The sequence below is a fragment of the Eumetopias jubatus genome, unplaced genomic scaffold, assembly GCF_037043125.1.
Source record: "Eumetopias jubatus isolate StellerSeaLion01/CBP00866 unplaced genomic scaffold, mEumJub1_p1.0 scaffold_9, whole genome shotgun sequence".
Taxonomy (NCBI): Eukaryota; Metazoa; Chordata; class Mammalia; order Carnivora; family Otariidae; genus Eumetopias; species Eumetopias jubatus.
Window position 1 is genome coordinate 52703627 of NW_028274815.1, and position 27576 is coordinate 52731202.

The following is a 27576-nucleotide window of genomic DNA, read 5'->3' on the forward strand; positions in this document are numbered from 1 at the left end:
GCAATGAATTCTATGCAGAAACAGTGCTCTCTCGGGGCTGAAACAGTCATGGTCAGCTCTAGAACCCTATCGGTGCCTTCTCACGGTCGTCCAGAAGCACTCTGGCCCTATTGAAGAACCTGTGCATTACAGCCGCCGGGTGAGCGCAGACTCCACCCGGGCGTTCCGCCGAAATTCTTAGCCGCCTACAGGAGGAAACTACAACTCCCATCAGACAAGGCGAGCCGAGTGGGCGGGTATTCGCCGCGCGTGGGCGGCCCTGACCAATAACGACGGTCGTTACAGCGAACAGTTTGGCCGCGTTTGTAAAAGGCCGCGGCAGGCGAAGAGAGAGGAGGTGAGGGCGGTCATCAGCGTGGGGCCCTGGGGCCGCGGAGGGGGGGGGGGCGGTGGCGCAGAGCAGGCAAGGGGGCCGCGTTGACAGAAGGCGGGGACAGCAGTGCGACGAGGGCGTAGAGCCGGGAATCCCGGCGGAGAGCGTGGCCAAGGAGCAGGGGAGTCCTGGCCAGGTGATGCTTCTCCTTGGGCCTACTTAGAACCGGAAGTGAGCCGTCGCGCGGGGAGGATGCCGGGAAGCAGGTCCCAGAATGGTGCTTCTGGGGGTGGGCCGGGTCCCGGAAGCCAGGCGGGAGGTGCTCATCCTGCCGGCGGGGTTCCCAGACACGCGTCCGCAAGGCCGGAGCGGCCTTTTTCCGCTATTCCTAGACAGCGCAGGGCTAATGGAAACCTAGGAGTAGAGAGGCCTGGCTTCTAGCCATCTCCCTTCCTTTTACTTGTGGTTTGACAAGGAATCCTGTAGATTACAAACTCATGTTAGATTATCTGGTTGCTGGCTGTGAGACATTCATCAAATCATTACTCTCCTTGAGCCAGTTTCTTCAACTCTAAGATGGTAAATAATACCCACTTAACTGGATTATGGTGAGCAATACCGGAGTAAATGCATGGGAAGGGCTTGTACTCAGTAAAAGTTAGCAGGTTTTATGTGTTATTCATGATAATCATTCGTTCTCTTCAGTTACTGTTGCTTCACAAGCATTAAGCAGCATCCACCAAACTGTACAGCTCTACAGCTGAACAGTACCTGGATTAAAACGCACCACTTCCAGGGAGCGTTCCTGGGTTGGCTCTTCCCGCATCAGTCCCTTTACACCATCTTGCTGAGGAGGCAGTTTTGTAAACTTGTTTAAAAGAGACCTTTTTTTAGGCAGGATTCAAATACAGGTTCTTTTCTTATACTTTTTTTTTTTAAGTTGAGGTAAAATTGACGTGTAACATACTAGTTTCAGGTGTACCACGTAATTCAATATTTGTATACCCTGTGACATGATCGCCACAATAAGTCGTTATCAGTCACTATACAAAGTTACAAAAAAAATTTTTTTCCCTTGTGATGAGAACTTTTAGGATTTCTTCTCTTGGCAGGTTTCAAATATGCAATATGATATCTACTATAGTCATCTTGAAGTACATTACATTCCCATGACTTATTTTATATCTGGAAGTTTGTACCTTTTGACTCCCTTCACCCATTTCTCCTACCTTCCTATCCCTCCTCCCCTCTGGCAGCCACCAGTCTGTTTTCTGTATGTATGAGTTTTGTTTTGTTTCATTTTTTAGATTCCACATGCAAGTGAAATCATATGGTATTTGTCTTTCACTTTCTTTGTCTTACTTCACTTAGCATAATACCTTTGAGGTCCATCCACATTGTTGCAAATGGCAAGATTTCCTTCTCTTTTATGTCTGAGTAGTATTCCATGGTGTATTCCAGTATAGTATTCCATTTTATAGGCGCACATACACACCAAATGTTTATCCATTCATCCATCTTAGGTTGTTTCCATATCTTGTCTATTGTAAATAATACTGCAGTGAATACAGGGGTGCATATATCTTTTCAAATTAGTGTTTTCATTTTCTTTGACAAATACAGGTTCTTTACAGGTGTGTTACTTGTTTGTATATGCTTGCAATATAGAATCTATAATAAGTGATATGAGTCCATGTTTAAAATTCAAATAGTATAAAACAGTGATATGTAAGTCTCCCTCCTATTTCCCAAGTCCTAAGTCACTTCTGAGACCATAGACGTGTGTGTGTGTATCCCTTCTTTTTTCTTTTTTAAACCAAGAGTATCCTACATGAAGTACCTTTTTTCATCCCACAGTATATCTTGATATGTCTTCCTTATCAGTACATATAGATCTATCTGATTCTTTTTAATGGCCTTACAGTAGCATATTGTATGCCTGCACCATAATTTTTTTCATCGGCTCTTAGACTGTTTCCATTCTTTGCAGTTCCTGACAACTTTGCATGGGGTACCCTTGTACATACTTTGTGTACATGTGACTGGAGAACTCATGAAGTCTTAGAAGTAGAATTGCTAAGTTAAAGTATATGTTGTACATTTATTTTATTTACATCCCTTTAAAGAGGATGTTGCAGTTTACATCCCCACCAATGACCTGCAATGACTGTTTCTCCACATCTTAATGAACACAATAACATTTATCTTTTTTGTCATTTTGCCAAAGTATTATCTTGTTTTAATTTGCCTCTTGCTTATTGTAAGATAGAATTTTGGATGTTTAAAATCATTTTTGTTTTTTATTTTTCACAAGCTGTCTTTTCATGCTCTTTGCTCATTTTTCTAGTGGGTTTCTTTTTCTTATTGATTTGTAAAAAACTCTTATTTTAGAAAATTAGCTCTTTAGCAATTGCATTCCAAATATTTTCCCTCTATTTTTAATTTTATTTTTTATTTTTTTTAAGATTTATTTATTTATTTATTTGAGAGAGAGAGAGAGAATGAGAGACAGAGAGCACAAGAGGGGGTAGGGTCAGAGGGAGAAGCAGACTCCCCGCCGAGCAGGGAGCCCGATGCGGGACTCGATCCCGGGACTCCAGGATCATGACCCGAGCCGAAGGCAGTCGCTCAACCAACTGAGCCACCCAGGCGCCCCTAATTTTATTTTTTAAAGTAATCTCTATACCCAGTGTGGGGCTCAAACTCACAGCCCCAATATCAAAAGTCACAGCCTCCATCAACTGCACCACCCGGGCACCCCTTTCAATGATAGCTTTATTAGGGTCGCCTGGGTGGCTCAGTCAGTTGTGTCCAGCTCCTGGTTTCAGCTCAGGTCATGATCTCTGAGTTGTGCGATGGGGCCCAGTGTTGGGCTCCGCACTCAGCATGGAGTCGGCTTCTCCCCTCCCTCCCCCTCTGCCCCCCCCTCAAAAATAAATACATAAATACATAAATAAATCTTTTTAAAAAAGCTTTACTGAAATATGATTCACATAACATAAAATTCACTCCCTTAAAGTGGTGTCAGTGATTTTTTTATATCACAGAGTATTGCAGTCTTTCTTCACTCCAAAAAGAAGCCTTATACTCCCCAGCAGGCACTCTTGTTTCCTCCTTTTCCCTCTGCTCTTGGCAACAACCAGCCTACGTTCTGTCCCTATGCATTTGCCTATTCTTCGTATTTCATTTAAATGGAATCATACAGTGTAGCTTTTTTGTGTCCGGCTTCTTTCACTTAACATAATACTTCAAGGTTCATATAACATGTATCAGAATTCCATTCCCTTTTAGTGCCAAATTATATTCCAATTTGTGGGTATATCACATTTTGTTTATTCATTCATCAGTTGATGGGCATTTGGATTGATTCCACTTTCTGGCTATTATGAATACTACTACTATGAACATACATGTACAAATTTTTGTATGTTTTCAGTTGTCTCGGGTATATATTCTCTTGTGAGTCATATGGTAACTCAGTTTAACATTTTGAGGAACAATCAACCATCAGTTCTCCGAAGTGGCTCTGCTGTTTTACAGTACCATCAATAATGTATGAGCGTTCCAGTTTTTCAATATCCATAACAACACTTGTTATTTTTTGCCTTTTTTAGTCATCGTAGTGGCTGTGAAATGGCATCACACTCTGGTTTTGATTTATAATTTACATGATGTTGAGCATTTTTTCATATGTTTATTGGCTGTTTATTTTCTTTGAAGAAATATCCATTCAAATCCTTTGTCCATTTTTAAATTGGGTTATGTCTCTTTGTTTTTTTTAAAGATTTTATTTATTTATTTATTTGAGAGAGCGTGCACGCACAAGCAGGGGGAAGGGCAGAGGTAGAGGGAGAAGCCGGCTCCCCGCTGAGCAGGGAGCCCAACACCACTCAATCCCAGGACCCTGAGACCATGACCTGAGTAGAAGGCAGACACTTAACTGTCTGAGCCACCCAGGAACCCCCTCCTCAGCTTTTTTGAGATATAATTGACATAACTTTGTGTAAGTTTAACATGTCCAATGTGTGTTTTTATAAGATTTTGTTTATTTATTTGAGAGAGAGAGAGTGAGTGCATGCACATGAGCAAGGAGAGGGGCAGAGGGAGAGAGCAGAGAATCCAGGACGCTGGGATCATGACCTGAGCTAAAGGCAGCTGCTTAACTGACTGAGCCACCCAGGCGCCCCAGGTGTTCAATGTGTTTTGGTACATTTATATATTGCAAAATGATTACTACCAAAACATTAGCTAACACCTCCATCATGTCATATAATCACAGTTTTTTTTGTGTGGTGAGAACACTTAACATCTACTCTCTTAGCAACTTTCAGCTATTAGTGAAAGTATATTAGCAATATAATATACTATTATTAACATAATCACCATGATGTACATTAGATCATCTTATAATTTATTTATCTTATAACTTACTCATCTTATAACTAGAAGTTTGCACCCTTTGATATTTCCCCATTTCTCCCACCCCTCAGTCCCTGGCAGTCATTCCATTCTCTTTTTATGAGTTTGGCTTTTTAAGATTATACATATAAGCTAAATCATACAGTATTTGTCTTCTCTTTCCACATTGTCTTAATTTGCTTTGTAGTAAGTTTTGAAATCAAGAAGTGTGAGTCCTTGTACTTTGTTCTTTCTCAAGATTGTTTTGGCTCTGCCAGGTGCCTTGCATTTCTATATGAATTTTAGGATCATCTTGTCAGTTTGCAAAAAAGGCATCTGGAATTTTGATAGTGATTACATTGTATCTATAGATCAGTTTGGGGAGTAGTACCTTCTTAATATTAGTCTTCTACAAGCATGAGATATCTTTCCATTTTTTTAGGTCTTTAATTTCTTTTTAAGATTTTATTTATTTTAGAGAGGAAGAATGAGCATGAGTGGGGGGAGGGGCAGAGGGGGAGGGAGAGGGAGAATCTTAAGCGGATTCCACGCTGAGCACAGAGCCAGGAATGGGGCTTGGTCCTATGACCCCTAGATTATGACCCAAGCAGAAACTGAGTCAGATGCTTAACCAACTGAGCCACCCAGGCACCTGTAGATCTTTAATTTCTTTCAGTGATGTTTGCAGTTTTCAGTGTACAAGTCTTGGCACTGCTTTTTTGTTGCTCGGTTTGTTTTTGTCTTTGGACTTAGCTTATGGTACATTTTTTCCATGCAGAAAATTTTCATTTTTATGTATCAAATATAAGCAGTCTTAATTTTATTTATTTATTTACTTTTTTAAGTAAGTTCTATGGCCCAGCGTGGGGCTTGAACTCACAATGCTGAGATCAAGAGTGGTGTTCTCTACTGACTGAGCCAGCCAGGTGCCCCTCAGTCTTAATTTTAAAATGGGTGAAATATTTGAATAGTATTTCCTTAAGGAGACAGATATGTCTAAATAAGCATGTAGTATGTTGCTGAACATCATTATTCATTAGAGAAATGCAAGTTAAAAGCACAATGAGGTGGTAGGCAATCCAATAGACATAATAAAGAAGACAATAACACATGTTGGCCAGGAAGTAGAGAAACAGGAACTCTCCTACATTGCTGGTATGAATATAAAAACATTTTAGAAAACAGTTTGATGGTTTCTTAAGTTAAAAGTAAACCGTATGACCCTGCAATTCCACTTCTAAGTGTATAGATACCTAAGAGAAATGAAGAGAAATGCATGTTAATGTTCTCAGCAGCATGTTCATAATAGCCAAAAATTGGAAACAGAACAGTTATCTGTCTGCTGGTGAATGGATAAACAAAATGATATATCCATTGGATGGAATGCTTTTCAGCAATTTAGACAATGAAATACTGATAAAGGTTACAATGTGGTTGAACCTAGAAAACAGCATGTTGTGTGAAAGAAGCCAGACATAAAATACCACATATTGTATGATTCCATCTGTATGAAATGTCCAGAAAAGTTAAATCTGTAGAGACAAGAAAACAAATTAGTGATTGCCTGGGGATGGGAATGGTAATTGACTGTGAACGGCCAGAGGGATCTTTTTAGTGTGATAGAAATGTTCTCAAAATGGATTATAGTGGCAGATACCTAACTCTACAAATGTGATGACCTATCATTGAATCGTATACATAAAATGGGTGAATTTTATGGTCTGTAAAATATACCTCAATAAAGAGGTTTCTTTTTTTGTTCTTAAGATTTTATTTATTTATTTGAGAGAGAGAGTACGACCGGGAGTAGGGGTGGGGTGGGGGGAGGGAGAAGCAGGTTCCCCACTGAGCAGGGAGCCCAATGTGGGGCTCTATCCCTGGACCCTGGGATCATGACCTGAGCCGAAGGCAGATGCTTAACAAGTGAGCCCCCAGGTGCCCCTCCATGACCAAGTTTAACTTCAGAGCTTCTAGTTATTTTTCAATTGCAAAATAGAAAAAATATCTATATATGTATATGAAATACAAATATATGAATGAGCTTAACAAAAATTTTTTCCCAAAAATTAATTTTAAAAATTCATTGATGATGATCACTTAACATATCATTAAAGTAGAAAAAAAAAACTTTGCTCATTAAGGGAGGAACTGCTTTCCCAATTATCATGGTGAAACCTTAAGGTGCTCTGTATAGTTTTAGCATCATCATAGGAATTCCACTTTTTCCTCTTTTTTTTTCTTTTACTTTTTTTATTATTCTCTGTAGAGGGCAATTTGTTAGTATCTTTCAAAATTACAAATGTACATTTCTTTTAAAAACTTTTAACTTTGGGATAATTTTAGATTTATAGAAAAGATAAAAAATCATACAGACATTCCTATATACCCTCACCCAGCCGTCCCAAATATTAACATTTTACCTAACCATGAGACATTTGTCAAAACTAAGGTTTTAACACTGGTACAATACTACTAACTCTACTACATACAGACTTTATTTGGATTTCACCAGTTTTCCCACTAATGGCACTTTTTTTTAAGAATAAACTTTTTTCAAAAAGATTTTATTTATTTAAGAGAGAGTGAGAGCGTGCAAGAGAGAGCACAAGTGTATGGGGGGGGTGGCAGAGAGAGAAGCAGACTCCCCGCTGAGCAGGGAGCCCGATGCAGGCAATCCCAAGACCCTGGATCATGACCTGAGCAACAGTAGATGCTTTACCGACTGAGCCACCCAGGCGCCCCAAGAATAAACTTTTTTTTAAAGATTTTATGTTTAATGGGGTTCCTGGGTGGCTCAGTCAGTTAAGTGTCTGACTCTTGATTTTGGCTCAGGTCATGATCCTAGGGTCATGAGACTGAGCCCAGCATCAGGCTCCTACTCAGCAGGGAGTCTGCTTGAGATTCTCTCTCTTCCTCTGTCCCTCCCCTCCACTTGTGCATGTACGTGCACGCTCTCTAAAATAGAGAGGGAACACAAGCGGGGAGTGGGAGAGGGAGAAGCAGGCTTCCCACTGAGGAGGGAGCCCGATGCAGGGCTCGATCTCAGGACCCTGGGACCATGACCTGAGCTGAAGGCAGATGCTTAACGACTGAGCTACCCAGGTGCCCCCCAAATATTTTATTTTTAAGTAATCTCTACAGCCAATGTGGGGCTCAACTCAACCCCAAGATCAAGAGTCACATGCTCTACTGACTGAGCCAGTCAGGCACCCCAAGAATAAACTTTATTTTAGAATAATTTCACATTTTCAGAAAAGTTGCAAAGATAGAATACAGGGGGCTCCTGGGTGGCTCAGTTGGTTAAGCATCAGGAACCCTCCTACATTGCTGGTATGAATATAAAAACGTTTTGGAAAACAGTTGGGTGATTTCCTACTTGGTGGGAAGCTTGCTTCTCCCTCTCCCACTCCCCCTGCTTGTGTTCCCTCTCTCTCTGTGTCTCTCTGTCAAATAAATAAATAAAATCTTTAAAAAAAACAAAACTTGGTCACAGAGGTAATTGGTGGTAAAAGGCAAACTAAATCTTTCATCTTTTGACTTGGAACAACCTTCTCTTCTAAGAACCTCTGTGTGGCTGAACGAAAATACCTACTAAAGAAGTTTATTGACCTGGAAAGGAAATGCTGTGTAAACAGGCTACTGTCTCTAGATCAGGGGATTTTAATGGGTAATTTAGCCCCCCGAGAGGACATCCAGCAATATCTGGAGACATTTTTATTTTTTTGACCACTTGGGGAGGAAGAGTTGACTGCTACTGGCATCTAGTGGGTAGAGACCAGGGATGCTACCAAACATTCTGCAATATATAGGACAGTTCCCCACAACAAAGAATTATCCAGCCCTAAATGTTAGTAGTGCCAAGATGAAAAAATCCTGCAATAGATCATATTTCACAAAGCTTTATTCACTTAGTGGATACTCAACAAATATTACAGTTGGGAGATTAATTCATAGCACCAGTGAAAAGGTGAGCAGTCTTAGACTTTTCTTACTTGTACTTTACAATTTGTTGATTAACAAATAGACTATATGGGGAACCTGGGTGGCTCAGTCGTTGAGCATCTGCCTTTGGCTCAGGTCATGATCCCAGGGTCCTGGGACTGAGCCCTGCATCGGGCTCCCTGCTCAGCGGGGAGCCTGCTTCACCCTCTCCCACTCCCCCTGCTTGTGTTCTCTCTCTCACTGTGTCTCTCTCTCTGTCAAGTAAACAGATAAAATCTTTAAAAAAAATAGACTATAGAACATGTGGAGGGAAAATATTTTATCAAGATCATCCTTCGGGGTCAGGGGGCAAGAGCAATACTAACAGCCTATTTCAATATCACAAGCAGATTACCTTAAAAAATATATTGAACTTTGGGGTGCCTGGCTGGCTCAGTCTGTAGAGCATGTAACTCTTGATCTTGCGGTTGTGAGTTTGAACCCCACGTTGGGTGTAGAGATTACTTAAAGATAAAAAAAAGTCTTAGAAAAAGAAGTTGAACTTTAGTTAATGAGTGCTGAATTGATGCCTGTAAATTACTTTGAAATGTTAGGGACGCCTGGGTGGCTTAGTCAGTTAAGCGTCTGCCTTCTGTTCAGGTCATGATCTCAGTGTCCTGGGACTGAGCCTGAAGTCAGGCTCCTTGCTCAGCAGGGAGTCTGCTTCTCCCTCTGCCCTCCCCGCCCCCCCCCCCCCGCCCCCGACTCGTGCGTCTGAAAATTTTCATAATGCTGGAGGGGAAATCAAAAGCAGAGATTCACACTCTTCTTTTTTTTTTTTTTAAAGATTTTATTTATTTATTTATTTGACAGAGACAGCGAGAGAGGGAACACAAGCAGGGGGAGTGGGAGAAGGAGAAGCAGGCTTCCCGCTGAGCAGGGAGCCCGATCTGGGGGGCTCGATCCCAGGACCCTGGGATAATGACCTGAGCCGAAGGCAGACGTTTAACGACTGAGCCACCGAGGCACCCCGAGATTCACACTCTTCTTAGCAGACACTGGAAACCACATTGCTGATTTTGCTGGGTGACCTCAGGCAAGTTACTTTTTTTTATGTCAATTTTTTTTAAAGATTTGTTTATTTATTTTAGAGAGAGGGAGCATGAGCAGGGGAGGGGCAGATGGAGAGGGGAAGAGAGACTCTCAAGCAGACTCCTGGCTGAGCACGGAGCTCGACTTGGGGGTTGATCTCAGACTCTGAGATCATGACCTGAGCCGAAATCAAGAGTCGGAAGCTTAACCAACTGAGCCACCCAGGCACCCCTCAAAATGTTTTTTAGCATTTTATTTTATTTTTATTTATTTATTTATTTATTTATTTATTTTAGAGTATTCTTTATGCCCAGTGTGGGGCTCACACTCAGGATCCCTAGATCAAGAGTCACATGCTCTACTGACTGAGCCAGCCAGGTGCCCCAGGTTACTTAACTTTTTAATTTTCTTTTTTTTTAGATTTTATTTATTCATTTGACAGAGAGAGAAAGAGACAGCGAGAGAGGGAACACAAGCAGGGGGAGCGGAAGAGGGAGAAGCAGGCTTCCCGCGGAGTAGGGAGCCCGATGCGGGGCTCGATCCCAGGACCCTGGGATCATGACCTGAGCCGAAGGCAGACGCTTAACGACTGAGCCGCCCAGGCGCCCCTTAACTTTTTAATTTTCATGTGAAGTGTGGTGGTTGTTTGGCTCAAATGAGATACTAGTATTGTGAGGTTCAAATGAAATAATGTGAAAGCACTTTGAAAAGCATAAAGCACTCTAAAATATAACGCATTATTATTGGGAAGGATGAGTTTTTGGCCAGTTATATGTCACGGCTCTGGGTGTTCTTGACAGCTACTGATGTAATGACATTAGCACTGTTTTACCTGCTTTAAGTTGGAAGTACAAAACAACCATTTCCCCATAACAATTTCTGTCAAATATTTTTCAAATAACCTGCAGAAGACTTGGATTCCTATTCTAAGAGGAGAGAATCATACTATTTTTATAACCTTAATATTTTTGTTGTCTTACTTATAGATTGCCAGGATCTCCACTTAGGGCAGTGGGAATCTTCTTTGACTCTGGAACACTGGGCAGGAGCTTTGCCATTGGCTGGCCAAGAAGGAGGAGGCAGAATGTCTGCATTGTTACACCATAGAGTTCAAACTTCAAAAGACTTTGGGTTAAACAGTATCATTTACTCTGCAAATGATTATGTCTTTGCCTGTCCTCTATGATCACAAACTAATGAAACACCTTACGAATTCAGGTTACACTGTTTTCCAGATGCTCTGGCAGCTGATTCAGGTAGGATTGCGCCGGGTTTTGTGGGGAGTGGTGGAAAGGAAAGAATTCATCTTTCCCGTTCTCCAGTTCTTGTTCAAATTAAACATCTGTGCATGTAAAAATTAGGTTAACTAATCTAGGTTGTTGTATAAAACCGTTTTGAGCCTAGGGAAATGCTTTAGTTATTATATTAGGATTTTAAAAATATATGATATGAACGGCAAGGGTTCCTTCACTTTTGTTTGATGGCTTAAGTGAATGTTCTGTTTGAGGGTACAATTTGAAAATGGTAGCTAACCTCTTTACATTTTACTTTCTGTACTAAATATCATAAATGATTTTAACTTTGTGTATGTGTGTATATGAATGTATATTCATGCTGATGGGCTTATTGCTTTTTCTAGGGCCTTTGAGAAATGGAACCCAACTCTCTAAGGACTAAAGTCCCAGCTTTCTTGTCTGATTTGGGGAAGGCCACATTGAGGGGAATCAGAAAGTGTCCCCGATGCGGCACATACAATGGAACCCGGGGACTGAGCTGCAAGAACAAGACATGTGGAACCATATTCCGCTACGGGGCACGGAAGCAGCCCAGTGTTGAAGCTGTCAAAATCATCACAGGCTCCGATCTGCAGGTTTACTCAGTGCGGCAAAGAGACCGGGGCCCCGATCACCGATGCTTTGTGGAGCTAGGCGTGTCAGAGACGACAATCCAGACGGTGGACGGGACAATCATCACTCAGCTGAGCTCCGGACGGTGTTATGTCCCCTCATGCCTGAAAGCTGCCACCCAGGGCGTAGTGGAAAATCAGTGCCAGCACATCAAGCTGGCGGTGAATTGCCAGGCAGAAGCCACCCCTCTGACTCTGAAAAGCTCGGTCCTGAATGCAATGCAGGCCTCCCCAGAAACCAAGCAAACCATCTGGCAACTGGCCACGGAACCCACAGGTCCCCTCGTACAGAGGATTACCAAAAACATTCTGGTGGTGAAATGCAAGGCAAGCCAGAAGCACAGTTTGGGGTATTTGCATACATCCTTTGTGCAGAAAATCAGTGCCAAAAGCTTGCCCGAGCGCCGGTTCTTCTGCTCCTGCCAGGCTCTGAAATCACACAAGTCGAATGCCTCCAAGGATGAGGTGGCCCAGAGATGTATTCATTTCTTTGCTTGCATCTGTGCTTTTGCCAGTGACGAGACATTGGCTCAGGAATTCTCAGACTTCCTAAATTTTGATTCCAGCGGTAGGTGGTGTGTTGACACAGTTACTCTGTTTTTCTAAAATGGCAATGAAAGAGTTCCACTGATGGCATTTGGAGATTGTCCTAGCAACCTTCAGAAGCAGTTGCTAGATAATTCAAATGAAAATCATTCCTTCTTTTAATCCCAGTCAGCACACTTGCATAAAGGTTGGTTGGTTGATTAGTTGGTTGGTTGGTTGGTTGAAATTAATGATCAAGAGACTTGGGCATTTTTACTGAGACAATGAATCTAGCAAAAGTTAGCTTTGCTTTGCCTTTTTTTTTTTTAACTTTTTCACAGATGCCCTATGTTTAAAAAAACAAAGAATAAACAACAACAACAAAAAAACCTTTTATTTTGGGTTGCTTGCTTGTTTCTTATCTTTGAAGATGAGGAAAACTCAAAAGATCTTTGAAGACTTACAGCAAGTCTTTTGTTGTAGTTTTTAACAGTATTATTTTGTAGATGCTTTTTATTTTCATCTCTTAATGATCTTTAGTTGGCAGTAGCTCCCAACTTTTTAGTTTTATTTCTCTGTAAAGTCTTTTATCATGTTAATGATCCATGAACAAAAACCTATGTCTTGGGGATTTCTTTAAAGGAAATTATTTTAAAGTGGGCAATCACTCCATAATTTATTTTTTACTAATTAATTTTTCTCTAGGCAGGGGCCCATACTTACACTTGGATGGTATTAATAATTAAGAAATCTGGGGTGCCTGGGTGGCTCAGTCGTTAAGCGTCTGCCTCCGGCTCAGGGTGCTGGGATCCAGTCCCGCATCCGGCTCCCTGTTCAGCGGGAAGCCTGCTGCTTCTCCCTCCCCCACTCCCCCTGCTTGTGTTCCCTCTCTCACTGTCTCTCTCTCTCTCTCTCTCTGTCAAATAAATAAATAAAATCTTTAAAAAAAATAATTAAGAAATCTGTTGTATTTTAGGTCTTAAAGAGGTTATTGTGCCCCAGTTAGGTTGCCATTCAGAATCGACAGTAACAGCTTGTGAGTCTACTGCCTCTAAGCCAAAGAAGAGGAAGAAGGAGGAAGTACCTGGTGAGAAACTGTTTGGGTTGTTTGTTCAGTGGTGTTGTCTTTAGAGATTGTTTTACTCTATTTTATGTGTTTCACTGAATCTTAGCAAATACAGAAATAATGTTTGTTATGTTTTTTAACTTTTTTAAAAAAGTTTTCTCGTCCACTGATGATTCTTTGTCAAGTGGAGCTAAGAGTTTGTTCTTTTGGCCAAGTATAAGATCTAACCAGACTCTACTTTTATTATTGTATATGTTGTTTATTTTTTTTTTTAAGATTTATTTATTTATTTTGAGAGAGTGAGAATGAGAGAGAGAGAGAGAGTACATGAGAGGGGGCAGGGTTAGAGGGAGAAGCAGGCTCCTCGCTGAGCAGGGAGCCCGATGCGGGACTCGATCCCGGGACTCCAGGATCATGACCTGAGCCAAAGGCAGTCGCTTAACCAACTGAGCCACCCAGGCGCCCTGTATATGTTGTTTAGCCCTTAAACATTTGAACTAGTCTTACACCTTAATCTGCCTTAGGACAGTGTAATGAAGTTTTCATCCATAGAGTGTTTTTAGAAATTTGTGATAACAGTTAATTATATTTTCCAAACTAATTTAAGAGTGTAGTTTCTTAGCTTCATTTTCAATAGGTGGCACCATATGTATATTTTTTCTTTTTGAATGTAAATGTACCAGTGTCAGTTAAGTAGTCAGATAAATCAATATGAAAATACTGTTCTAGTAAATAAGTATTAAAAGACCTAGACTCTAAACAAAAGAAAAATATTCCAGTCCACATATGTGGGTAGAAACATTTTTGTGGGTAGAGTATTTTTAGAGGTGGGTCAGATGGTCATATGAGCACAGGAGTTTTGGTGCTGGGATGTTGGAGAAAGATGGAGAAACAAAGTGACATGGGTATTTCTGTTTTTAAGAAGTAATTCTGCAGCAATATAGAGCAGAGATTGTCATTAAATGTTTACTTACTAGTCTTTCCCAAGAAAACCTGAAATTCAAAAAGAAAGTTCTTTTTTTTTTTTTAAGATTTTTATTTATTTGAGAGAGGGAGAGGGAGCAAGCATGAGCAGATGGGAGGGGCAGAGGGAGAGGGAGAAGCAGACTCTCCACTGAGGAGGGAGCCCGACATTGGGCTTGATCCCAGGACCTGGAATCATGACCTGAGCCGAAGGCGGACACTTAACCAACTGAGCCACCCAGGCACCCCCAAAAAGAAAGTTCTTATCCTTTGACTCAGTAGAGCTGATTCTAAATAATTGTTTTTTTAAAGATTTATTTATTTTATTTTATTATTATTTTTTTAAAGATTTCATGTATTTGCTTGAGAGAGAGAGCACAGAGGGAGAAGGAGAAGTAGACCCCCGCTGAGCAGGGAGTCCGACGCGGGGCTTGATCCCAGGACCCTGGGATCATGACCCAAGCCGAAGGCAGATGCTCAACTGAGCCACCCAGGTGCCCCAATTTATTTATGTGAGAGAGAGAGTGTGTGTGTGCATGTGTGTGAATAGGGGGTTATAAATAATCTTTTATGAGAAAATAATCCTTGATACAGGAAAAACATTTTGTCCACAGATACTCATTTTACAGATATTTATAATATTTAAAAATTAGAAAGTAAGAGCCAACCACTAGGGATAGTTAAATAAGCCATGGTCAAGCTACTTGATAGACTATCAGGCAGCCATTAAAAATTATTATAAAGAATTATAAAAATTAGTATAAAGAAGTATTATAGGGGTGCCTGGGTGGCTCAGTCAGTTGAGTGTCTAGCTCTTGGTTTTGGCTTAGGTGGTGATCTTAGGGTCCTGGGATTGAGCCCCGTGTCAGGCTTCGCGCTCAGCGTAGAGTCTGCTGGAGATTCTCTCTCCCTCCACCCCTACCCCTGCTCGTGCACGCACACATACTCACTCTCTCTAAAATAAATAAATCTTTTTTTAAAAAAAGAGTTATTGGGGCACCTGGGTGGCTCAGTCGTTGGGTGTCTGCCTTCGGCTCAGGTCATGATCCCAGGGTCCTGGGATCGAGCCCCGCATTGGGCTCCTTGCTCAGTGGGAAGCCTGCTTCTCCCTCTCCCACTCCCCCTGCTTGTGTTCCCTCTCTTGCTGCCTCTCTCTCTGTCAAATAAATAAGTAAATAAAATCTAAAAAAGAATTATTATAAAGAAATGTTTAGATAACTCAGGTAAAAAACAATGCTCAGTTAAATTTGAGTTTCATACAAATAATTTTAGTATAAGTATGTCCCATGCAATATTTGGAACATACTTATATTGAAAATAAAACTATTTATTTGAAATTCAGAATTTTTTTTTGCTAAATTTGGCAATCCTGGTACAATCACGGTTACTTAAAATCACAGAATAAGTAAAATCAACTATTTACACACACACACACACACACACACAAAAAGACAATAGTTCACCAGAAAATTGATAGTGATTTTCTGAGAGGTGGGAGCAGTGGGCAAATTTTTTTTCTTCTTTTCACTTCTAGGTCCCTCACCCACACCCCGATTTCCTGTAAAGAGCATATGAAACTTAAAATGTTATGTATAAAGTCTAATGCTAATTCCTTCTAGAAACTGAAGCTAACTTAGAAATTTACAAAGATTTTTTATATCTTAGACTCTTCAGAAATTAATATTGAATCAATTTCTCTTCTGCAGACATGTTATTAAACACTGTAATGGTTTGTGGTTTAGGTGCACAGACGAACAGTTCACTACTGTCTCAGGATGCAACGAGCAGTCATCTAAGGAAAGGTGGCCTGAAAAAACCTGTGGTTGCTTCTTCATTAAAAAGGCAGGGTAAGTTTCCCTTCCCCAGGGTAGGCTAAAGAGGTGGAAATCATCCTAAAGAAGCCCAAAGCGATATAATGGAAAGAAATGTTGCATGTTATCCCCCAGAGAGTGCTAAGATAAACAGGAGCAGGAACTGAGGCTGAGGTCTGTTCTGTCCCACTGGCTTCCAATCCTAGTCAAAACCAAATCGTGTCTTTTAAATAAGAAATGCAGCAAAAATTACTTCGTGTCTTGGCAGCACATGTTCTGTAGGATATTTTCCTTTTGTTGCTTATTACCCACATGCAGTTGGTATGGAGTCTCAAAGTTGAAGAAGAAACATATTTTACAATTGTGCAGTGATAAATATTTGTTGAGAAAGACAAATCTAATCTGTTCTCCAAAGTTATAAATTTGGGGGTGCCTGGATGGCTCAGTCAGTAGAGCATGTGACTCTTGATTTCAGGGTCATGAGTTTGAGCCCCACATGGGGCGTAGAGATTACTTTAAAAAATAATAAATAAAATAAAAGTCAACGTGTGTTAAAAAAAATTAAGTTTGAAAACATATGTGAAAGTAGTAGCATGGGTATCATTCTGAACTTATGAGACAAAATGACTTAATTTGAACATAACTTATATATTTACCTTTCTAATCAGAATAATTAAATTTATATATTTGGGGATCAACATTTTCTTAACTCTCATATATTATGGCTGGGTGATTAAAAACCAGACATCATTCCTGCTCTCATACTCTGGTTTTGAAGACAAGACCAGTACATAAATAGCAAATAATACAAGACCAACTTATAATTAACCAATTAAGAACTTACACATTCCAGGAATAAATGTTCCTGGAACATTTAGGTTCCAGAAGGTCAGGGAGTGTGATCAAAAATATCAGGAAGGGGGCGCCTGGGTGGCTCAGTCAGTTAAGTGGCTGCCTTTGGCTCCGGTCATGATCATAGGGTCCTAAGATAGAGCCCCGGTTGGGCTCCCTGCTCAGCGGGGAGTCTACTTCTCCCTCTCCTCACCACTTGTGCTCTCTCTCACTATCTCTGTCGTTATTTCTGTCTCTCTCTCTAATATAAATAAATAAAATCTTAAATATATATACATATATGTATATATATGACTTGAACTTAAAAAAATATATCAGATAGAAGATTTTTTTTTTTAAGATTTTATTTATTCACTTAAGAAAGAGGGAGAGAGCATGAGCAAGAGAAGGGGCAGAGGGAGAGGGACAAACAGACTTCCCGCTGAGCAGGGAGCCCAATGCAGGGCTCCATCCCAGGACCGTGAGACCATGACCTGAGCTGAAGCAAGATGCTTAACCGACTGAGCCACCCAGGCGCCCCAGTTAGAAGATTTTTAACATCACTTCCTTTGGTGCAAAGAAAATATAAAATAGAATAAAATAGCTTTTTACGCAAATTATCGCTATATACATTTACCTAATGAGGATTTAGTTTCAAATGAATAGTAGCAATGGCATCATTATCTCCTGATTTATAGATCTCTAAAGCAGCCGTTAGGGGCACCTGGGTGGCTCAGTTGGTTAAGCATCTGCCTTTGGCTCAGGTCATGATCCCAGGGTCCTGGGATCGAGTCCTGCATCGGGCTCCCTGCTCAGTGGAGAGCCTGCCTCTCCCTCTGCCTCCCGCTCTCCCTGCTTGTGCTCTTTCTCTGACAAATAAAATAAAATAAAGCAGCCGTTGTACAAGGCTGTTCTTCAATTTGTGGCTTTTTTCCCAGAGATTTTATTTTGTTTTTCAAAGATTTTATTTATTTATTTTTAATATTTATTTATTTATGAGAGAGAAAGAGAGCAAGGAGGAAGGGGAGAAGGAGAGAGAGTCTCAAGCACACTCCACACTGAGTGCAGAGCCCGACGTGGGGCTTGATCTCATGACCCTGAGATCAGGACCTGAGCCAAAACCGACCACACCACGCAGGTGCCCCTCAAAGATTTTATTTTTAAGTAATCTCTATACCCAACATGGGGCTTGAATTCACAACCCGAGATCAAGAGTTACATGCTCTACCAACTGAATCAGCCAGACACCCCTTCAATTTGCAGTTTAATGTTGAAAGGCTGCAAACTTACTATGGTTAATAATCTTAAACCCATTAGTATCTCCACAGCTTTTCACTTTCTTTTTTGTAGAAGGATTCTTAAAGATCAAAAACAAGGGGCGCCTGGGTGGCTCAGATGGTTAAGCGTCTGCCTTCGGCTCAGGTCATGATCCCAGGGTCCTGGGATCGAGTCCTGCATCGGGCTCCCTGCTAGGCGGGGAGCCTGCTTCTCCCTCTGCCTCTGCCTCTCTCTCTCTCTCTCTGACTCTCATGAATAAATAAATAAAACATTTAGAAAAAAATCAAAAACAAAAACATAGAATCTTCCATTTTACTTAATGTATCTAAATTTTTTTGAATTTGAACTTATTGCCCTTTTCTGTATAAAATCCTCAGCTTTTTCGAACTTCAGCTAACTGTTGTTTCTATAAAAAAAGATAAGTTACTGAAAAGTTTTTTGTTTGTTTTTCCTAGCCTCCGGTCAGCTGTTGGATGAGGCACAAGTGACCTTATCCTTCCAAGACTGGCTGGCCAGCGTCACAGAACGCATCCATCAAACCATGCACTATCAGTTTGATGGTAAGTATTGGTCACCTAACTTGGGTATTGCTGAAAGGAGGAGAAATTAAAGTAATTGTGTTGTAGTTCTTTTTTTTTTTTTTTAAGATTTTATTTATTTATTTGACAGAGACAGAGACAGCGAGAGAGAGAACACAGGCAGGGTGAGTGGGAGAGGGAGAAGCAGGCTTCCCGCTGAGCAGGGAGCCCAATGTGGGGCTCGATCCCAGGACCCTGGGATCACGACCTGAGCTGAAGGCAGATGCTTAATGACTGAGCCACCCAGGCGCCCAATTGTGTTGTAGTTCTATTCTGGGTTTTTTTAATTAAGTTTTTATTTTAGTTCTAGTATAGTTAGCATACCAGTGTTGTATTAGTTTCAGGTGTACAAAATAGTGATTCAGCGATTCCATACCTCACCCAGTGTTCATCACAAGTGCACTTCTTATATCCCCATCACCTATTTCCCCCATCCCCCAACCCACCTCCCCTGTAGTGACCATCTGTTTGTTCTCTATAGTTAAAGAGACTGGTTCTTGGTTTGTCTCTTCTTTTTTCCCTTTGCTCGTTTGTTTTGTCTCTTAATTCCACATATGAATAAAGTCGTATGGTATTTGTCTTTCTCTGACTGACTTATTTTGCTTATCATTATACTCTCTGGCTCCATCCATGTCATTGCACATGGTAGTTCTATTCTGTTTTTGTTTTTGTTTTAAGATTTATTTATTTAATTTAGGGAGAGAGTGAGAGAGAGAGTAGGGTAGAGAGAGAAAGAGTCTTAAGCAGACACCGCACTGTGCATGGAGCCTGACAGGGGCCTCGATCTCAGGACCCTGAGATCATGACCTGAGCCCAAATCACGAGTCGGAGTCTCAGCTGAGCCACCCAGACGCCCCTAAGAGCCACTCTTAAGTTATATCCAGGCAGGCAGGGGTTCTGGATGTTTCCCCTCTGTTGGGGCTAGCCTGTTGGGTAGTTTTTTGTTTTTTGTTTTTTAAAGATTTATCCATTTATTGTAGAGAGGGGGTTGCAGAGGGGCAGAGGGAAAGAGAATCCCAAGCAGATGTCCTGTTGAGCGTGGAGCCCGATGTAGGGCTCAATCCCATGACCCCAAGATCATGACCTGAGCCAAAACCAAGAGCCAGATGCCAACTGACTGAGCACCCAGGTGCCCTGATTTTATTTTATTTTTTAAGTAAGCTCTACGCCCAGTGTGGAAGTTGAACTCATGACCCTGAGATCAGGAGTTGCATGCTCTACCCATGGAGCCAGCCACTTGCTGCCCTCCCCTTGGACAATTTTTAAGGAAAAAGTCTGAACTCTTCTGACCCCTCCCCTGAACACTCTTTCTGCAGACTTTTTGTTGACCCTTGTGTCTTGCAATTTTCTTTAAGAGGTTTGTTAAGTATTTTTAAACATTTTGCCTGCTTTGAGATCATATTCAGAGAGAAAGGCCAATGCTTATTGGATAAACAGTGTCCTGACTTTGGGGTCTGCAGTACTCATGACCCAGACCATCTGAGTGGGAGCTTGCAGTTACTTTGCTTGGACATGAATGCACATAGCAAAGGCCTGGGGACAGTGAGCAGGAATGAATCAAGTTTACCTTCTCAACTCAGCCTCATTGTTCTCATCTCATTTCATATACTCTTTAAAGGGAAAGGTCTGGGCTGCGGTGGTGTTTACGAAACAGGGGATTTAAAACATTATCTTCGGTGGATGACAAGGGCCTGCTGTATTTGTTACAATTATGAGGGACCAAGAGTAGGGCTGGTAACCGTGCTTGACTCATAAAGGTCAATCAAAGCCTTCTTTTGCTTCTGTAGAAAGCAGCCTCCCTGGCAGTTTTAGTTATTATTGCCACCCAGTTCCATTTCTTGCACTTCTCCCTACATGTCAGAAAGCCCACTGAGTTTCCCTAAATGAGTTTCTTCTTATTTGCTGTAGGCAAACCAGAGCCACTCGTGTTCCACATTCCTCAGTCCTTTTTCGATGCCCTGCAACAAAGAATATCTATAGGAAGTGCAAAGAAACGGCTTCCCAACTCCACCACAGGTATGGGATTTTTTTCCTCAGGAATAGCAGTAGATGTCTTGACTTTAAAGAATTATGTTTAGAAAAACCATGTGGAATTTTCAGGATTAGGACTTTGGGTCACATGCTCAGAGCATGAAGCCTTAGCCAGTCAGCTCTTGGAATAATGATCACCCTCCTCAAAGGCCCCATACTTATTCCAGTAAGAGGTAATGGAAAGATTCAGAAAGCACAAACCTGGTAAAAGAACAATGAAGTGCAATAAGGGTGCCCACCAAGAAGTTTGATATTTTTTTAAATTTATTTTATTTTTTTAAAAAGATTTTATTGATTTATTTGAGAGAGACAGAGCATGAGCATGAGCTGGGAGGAGGGGGAGAGGAGGAGGGAGAAGCAGGTTCTCCGCAGAGCAGGGAGCCCAACTTGGGACTCGATCCCAGGACTCTGGGATCATGACCTGAGCCGAAGACAGACGCTTAACTGACTGAGCCACCCAGGTGCCCTGAAGTTTGATATTTTTAGATATGAACCCATTTCAACAAAAGCATTGCAGTCTCCAATCATTATTTGGGCTGGCGTCTTATAGGCATACAATGGTATGTATCAAAAACAAAAACTTGGGGTGCCTAGGTGGCTCAGTCATTAGGCGTCTGCCTTTGGCTCGGATCATGATCCCAGGGTTGTGGGATTGAGCCCTATATCAGGCTCCCTGCTTTGGGGGAAGCCTGCTTCTCCCTCTCCCACTCCCCCTGCTTGTGTTCCCTCTTTTGTTGTGTCTCTGTCAAATAAATAAATAAAATCTTAAAAAAACAACAAAACACTTGTTGGGGTGTCTGGGTGGCTCAGTTGGTTAAGCGTCTGCCTTTGGCTCAGGTCATGATCCCAGAGTCCTGGGATCAAGCCCCACATCGGGCTCCCTGCTCAGCAGGGAGATTGCTTCTCCCTCTCTCTCTGCCTGCCGCTCTGCCTACTTGTAATCCCTCTCTCTGTCAAATAAATAAATAAAATCTTTAAAAACAAACAAACAAACTTGTTTTTCACGACTCCCAATTTTTGATGAAGGAAGATTTTATTTTTAGAGTAATTCTTAGGCTTGGAACCTTTATATTTGCATTATTGTGGTGCATATTTCTTGGTTTTCCATTACATCTTCTACTAGAAATGTCAAGATACTTATTAGGTAGTGTAAGGAAATAAGAGGGAGAAAAGGAGGAAGAAAGGATGGCTCAGCAGCAAATAGCCCAAGAATAACCACAGCTGGAAATCAATGCAGTTTCTTTAGTTAGTAGTTATTTGACGATGTGATAGGGACTGTTTGAGGTTTAATTCTATCTTTGAATAGTCCAAGCTGTGAATCAGTTTAGGGCCATAAAAATTTTGTCTTCACAGCTTATCTATCTGAGGCAGCATTCTTTCTTTCACTTTAAACTTTAGGCCTCCTAATACATTAATTTTAACCCATCCCTTCGCTATTTTTGCAGGCCCTTTCGTGAAACCCTTTTTAACCCTGCAGGCAAGGCATCAGATTGGCAACCACATTAACTGGCTTAAACTCCATATAATCCTTTTAAGAACTATAATTTGACCTCTGATATATCTGAAGTTGTAAGAGATCGTAAGAGGCTATCTTATAATGGAGCCCAGTGTGTGTAGCTGTATCAAACAAAGAAATAAGTTTCTTTTTGTTGTTGTTGTTTAAGAAATAAGTTTCTAAGGTAGCAAAAATAAAGTAGTATCTCAAAGAAGCATCAGAGGCTTTATTTAGCAGAAATCCATATCATTTATCACATTTTGCGAAACCCATTATAGATTTGCCTCTAGAATTTCTTTTTCAAAGTGCTGAGATTCTATAAGGAGAGGTTAGCACTGCACCGAACTTTCTAGAAACTGGATAACATGTACAATGAAAGAGAATGTTATTTTTTGGTAGTCTAATCATGTTCCCTTTTTACATTGAAGCTTTTGTTCGGAAAGATGCATTGCCCCTGGGAACCTTTTCCAAGTATACCTGGCATATCACTAATATCCTGCAAGTTAAACAAATCTTAGATACTCCAGAGGTAAGAGGGTGTTCCTGCAATAGTAGGAGGGCAAAGGGGGGAAGAGAGAGAAACAAGTGAGAGAAGTGTGTTTGCACGAGTTCTTTGAGTTATAGACACCAAAGAGAATTGCTTTTTCTCCTACTAAGAGATTACTCAGAAATATTCTTAGCTGTCTGGTGCTATGATTTTAATGGCTATTTCTTATGGCTTGAAAAAGTATCCTAAGTTGGAGTATTCCTTTTCTCTGCCTTTGGGATCAGAAAACAGAGATCATTTTTCTTGTAAATTAAATAACGAACCCCTACTAGCTATGGTGAGCCCTAGATTAACTGGCAGGGAGCTAGAAAGTGTATAAATAATTTGAGATGATACACTATTTGTAAAGTCAGTGAACCCAGCACAATTAAAGGCTTCTCCACAAACTGCAGTTTAGTCCTCATTAGAGAAATGACCCTTAATTAGTTTGTGTTCTTTTTTGCAAGGGAAATAGACATTTTTAAACATTTTCTTTTTCAAGCAGATCCTGAAAATTTGAGGGTTTTCCCTTCCTACAGTAATGGAATAATGTAGAAAATTCAGCATAGTATGATTGGATACATTAAGATTAGCTTGATTGCAAAGCATTGTTACATTCAGAAAAAAAATAAGTTGTTGGGAAGCTATAGAACTTAATTGTGAGCCCTAGAAAAGGCCTGTGTTAGCACTAAAGACATTTGAGAAACTCTTTAAATGTCAGTGTCACAGAGACAGTTTCTGGCCTAGAGCAGGGGTTCAGGGAGGCACTGTCAGGCGAGGGAAGAGAGCTAAGAATCGTGGCATGTCGGTCTGCTGGCCATTACTTACCTGCATCACCTCATTCAGACTCACAGCCATGCGTTGGCATTAACTGTATTTTGCAGATGAGAAACAGGCCATGAGAAGCTCACCGTGCTGTTTAGTGGCAAAGACCAGTTCAAGTTCTGTCTGGCTCAGTCCCAAGGATGGTGTGAAGCAAGGTGTGAGGTCAGCTACAGGCACTACAGTGGGGCTTCTAGGAGGAGAATGATGTTAGCAGAATGGCAGGGGAAGGAATAAAACGGATTTGAGAGCAAGTCCATGCCAGTAGCCATTGAATAGCCGTGAAGATGTTAGGGGTTCAGTTCACATATACTTTGGCTGGGGTTCAACTTAAAGTTACAGAAGAAAAAGGAAAGCCATGAATGATATAAAGGAGAAAAGGCAGATTAGTTGACAGCGTTTACTTGAAAATACAAGAGGAAGTTTTAATTGGAGTGTACTTAACAAAAAAGAGTAAGTAAAAGATCTGTCATCATCCAAATGTTTGTCTACTTTGAGTTTTTCCTTTCTTACCTTTTTTTGGTATTGTCTCCTTGTCCAGATGCCCTTGGAAATCACTCGGAGTTTTATCCAGAACCGGGATGGGACTTATGAGCTGTTTAAATGCCCTAAAGTGGAAGTAGAGAGCATAGCAGAAACCTATGGTCGTATAGAAAAGCAACCTGTGTTGCGACCCTTGGAACTAAAAACCTTTCTCAAAGTTGGTAAGTGAAATTGTGCTTTCAATAGTGCATCTTCCTTAGAGGGTCAGCTGTGTGCATCGCACTGTCCTAGACTTTGGATCTTGACCTTAAACAAATATTCATTCATCTTGTAAAGGCGTTCGTGGAATAAAGTGTTTTGTGTCTTTTGAAACAATGCTTTTAACATAAAATTACAGGGGCGCCTGGGTGGCTCAGTCAATTAAGCGTCTGACTCTTGATTCCCGCTCAGGTCATGATCTCAGGGTCGTGAGATCGAGCCCGGCATCAAGCTCTGGCTAGGTGTGGAACCTGCCTGGGGTTCTCTTTCTCTCTCTCCCTCTGCCCCTCCTCAACCCCTACTTGTGCACAGGCTCTCTCTTTCTTTTTCTCCAAAAAATAAATTAATTAATTTAATTGACTTAAATGATGCAGGGGGCACCTGGGTGGCTCAGTTGTTAAGTGATTGCCTTCGGCTCAGGTCATGATCCTGGAGTCCCGGGATCGAGTCCTGCATCAGGCTCCCTGCTTGGCAGGGAGTCAGCTTCGCCCTCTGACCCTCCCCCATCTCATGTGCTCTCTCTCTCTCATTCTCTCTCTCAAATAAATAAAATCTTTTTAAAAATAAATAAATAAATAAATGATAGGGGGCATCTAGCTGGTTCAGTCGGTGGAGCACATGACTTGATCTCAGAGTTGTAAGTTCGAGTCCCATGTTGGGTGTAGAGATTACGTAAAAATAAAGTCTTTAAAAATAAATAGAATAGAATAGAATAAAAGTGGGATGCTTGGGTGGCTCAGTCATTAAGTGTCTGCCTTCGGCTCAGGCCATGATCCCAGGGTCCTGGAATCGAGCCCCACATTGGGCTCCCTGCTCCGCGGGAAGCCTGCTTCTCCCTCTCCCACTCCCCCTGCTTGTGTTCCCTCTCTCGCTGTGTCTCTCTCTGTCAAATAAATAAATAAAATCTTTAAAAAAAAAAAGACATCACCAGTAGATTTTAGTATCTATCCTTTCAGACTCTCTTCTGTGCATGAAAAGAATTTATAAAGCATGGGATCATACCCCAGCTGCTTTTTTTTTTTTTTTTAAGATTTTATTTATTTATTCGAGAGAATGAGAGAGGGAGAGCACGAGAGGGAAGAGGGTCAGAGGGAGAAGCAGACTCCCTGCTGAGCAGGGAGCCCGATGTGGGTCTCGATCCCGGGACTCCAGGATCATGACCTGAGCCGAAGGCAGTCGCTTAACCAACTGAGCCACCCAGGCGCCCACCCCAGCTGCTTTTTTTTTTTTTTTATTAGAGGTTTTTTTTTTTAAAGATTTTATTTATTTGAGAGAGAGAGAGAATGAGAGAGAGCACGAGAGGGAAGAGGGTCAGAGGGAGAAGCAGACTCCCTGCTGAGCAGGGAGCCTGATGTGGGGCTTGATCCCGGAACTCCAGGATCATGACCTGAGCCGAAGGCAGTCACCCAACCAACTGAGCCACCCAGGCGCCCCCCAGCTGCTTTTTTAACATAAAAATATATCATGAACAGCTTTCCATGTCTATTTTCAACATTATTTTTTAACTTTTTTTTGTCATAAAACATACATAATATAAATTTTTTTAAGTGTATGTATGGTTCTTAGGCATTAAGTACATTTACATTGTGCAACCATCACTACCATCCGTCTCCAGAACTTTTTTGTCTTCCTCCACTGAAACTGTACCCATTAAAGAGTAACTCCCCACTCTCACCTCTCCCCTGGTCCCTGGCAACCACCATTCTACTTTGTGTTTATTAATTTGACTATTTTAGGTACTTCATCTAAGTAGACTCATACAGTATTTGTCTTTTCTCTGACTGGCTTATTTCACTCAGCATAATGTCCTTAAGGTTCATCCATGTTGGAACATGTGTCAAAATTTCTTTCCTTTTTTTTTTTTTTTAAAGTGAGCACTGTGCCCAACATGGGACTTGAACTCACGACCCCAAGATCAAGATTTGCACACTCTGCTGACTGAGCTGTCAGATGCCTATACTGTATTTGAAAGCTATACTGTATTATTTTTAATTCTGCTAGTGTTTTATATTTTTTCAAAAGCATTCTTTAACCAGAATTTTTCTTTTTTTTCTTTTTTAAAGATTTTATTTATGTATTTATTTATTTATTTATGTATTTGAGAGAGTGAGAGAGCAGGAAAGTAGGCAGAGGGAGAAGCAGACTCCCCACTGAGCAGAGAGCTCAATATGGGCTCGATCCCAGGACCCTGGGATCATGACCTGAGCTGAAGGCAGACGCTTAACGACTGAGCCACCCAGGCGCCCTCCCTGAAATTTTCTTTTGGATAGGTATACCAGTAAGCATTTTCCTTGATTCTTCTTGTTTTTCTTCTTGTTTTTCTCTTAGTTTGTTGTGTTGTTTTTTTTTTTTTTCATTTTCTTCTTTTTTATTCCTGAACAGAGTAACATCTGTCCATCCTCAAATTTTGGAATGGTACTAATCAGTATTCCTTCCTTCCTTCCTCCCTTCCTCCCTTCCTCCCTTCCCCCCTTCCCCTTCCTTTCCCTCCCCTCCCCCCTGCTTGCTTGCTTTCCCTTTCTTCCTTTCCCTTCCTTCCTCCCTCCCTCCCTCTCTTTCTTTCTTTCTTTCATTTCTTTCTTTGTCTTCAGGCAACACTTCCCCAGATCAAAAGGAGCCAACACCTTTCGTCATCGAGTGGATCCCAGATATCCTTCCCCAGTCCAAGATTGGCGAGCTGCGGATCAAGTTTGAGTATGGTCACCACCGAAATGGGCATGTTGCAGAGTACCAAGACCAGCGGCCGCCACTGGACCAGCCCTTGGAACTGGCCCCTCTGACCACCATCACTTTCCCTTGAGGCAAAATGAAACAGTCTTTTGCTGCTAAATTTGCACATCCCCACCCCTTGACAATTTTAAATACTAGTTAGGCATTTAGATGGCCCTGTTCCTTAGTGAACTGCTCTTAGCTAAGATACAATTTCTCAGCGCATTCGAGTGGATTCTTGTGAAGAAAAACTCTTCTTGTAAATGGCCTTTTTGGTGCTGCTGTGTATAGTCTTCATTATAAATTGGGTGATATTTCTAGCTAGAATTTTTAAAGGAACAAAAAGGAAACCAGCTCACTTTCCTTCTTCAAGGACTCCCATTTAGAATTTGTTTCAACCTTTTTCTAATTCTCTTAAGAAGTTAGCAGCACTCCGCCTTATACCAACAGTGTTGGAAAGTTAGTAATACCCTGGTTAGGGCAGAATGTTAAGGACCATTCTGACAGAGTTCCAGTCATGCCCTTTTATCTTGTTCTCAAATAAAGCACAATGTCACTAGTTTTTCCAAA

The 27576-nt window shown here is 41.2% G+C and overlaps 1 protein-coding gene across 3 annotated transcripts; it reads left to right on the top strand.

Annotated features, from left to right (window-relative positions):
* The first annotated feature begins 305 nt into the window (after positions 1-305).
* Positions 306-27576, top strand: CUNH2orf42 (chromosome unknown C2orf42 homolog). Of its 3 annotated transcripts, none has more exons than XM_028116340.2 (9): positions 306-337; positions 11364-12198; positions 13132-13242; positions 15927-16031; positions 18560-18664; positions 20591-20698; positions 22637-22737; positions 24098-24260; positions 26889-27576. In XM_028116340.2, exons 2-9 carry the CDS (start codon positions 11376-11378, stop codon positions 27095-27097), a joined length of 1725 nt encoding a protein of 574 aa, XP_027972141.1. In that variant the 5' UTR covers positions 306-337; positions 11364-11375; the 3' UTR covers positions 27098-27576. The 3 variants fall into 3 exon arrangements, with proteins under 3 accessions (XP_027972141.1, XP_087882596.1, XP_027972142.1); XM_088026470.1 differs by lacking the exon at positions 306-337 and adding an exon at positions 10807-10980; XM_028116341.2 differs by lacking the exons at positions 306-337; positions 20591-20698 and adding an exon at positions 10807-10980.

Bases quoted from the DNA above. Each gene is read 5' to 3' on its own strand.
- CUNH2orf42 (XM_028116340.2), top strand. From the start codon at position 11,376: ATGGAACCCAACTCTCTAAGGACTAAAGTCCCAGCTTTCTTGTCTGAT. The intron at 20,699-22,636 runs GTATGGGATTTT...TTTACATTGAAG, and splicing joins GCTTCCCAACTCCACCACAG to CTTTTGTTCGGAAAGATGCA. The intron at 22,738-24,097 runs GTAAGAGGGTGT...CTCCTTGTCCAG, and splicing joins AAATCTTAGATACTCCAGAG to ATGCCCTTGGAAATCACTCG.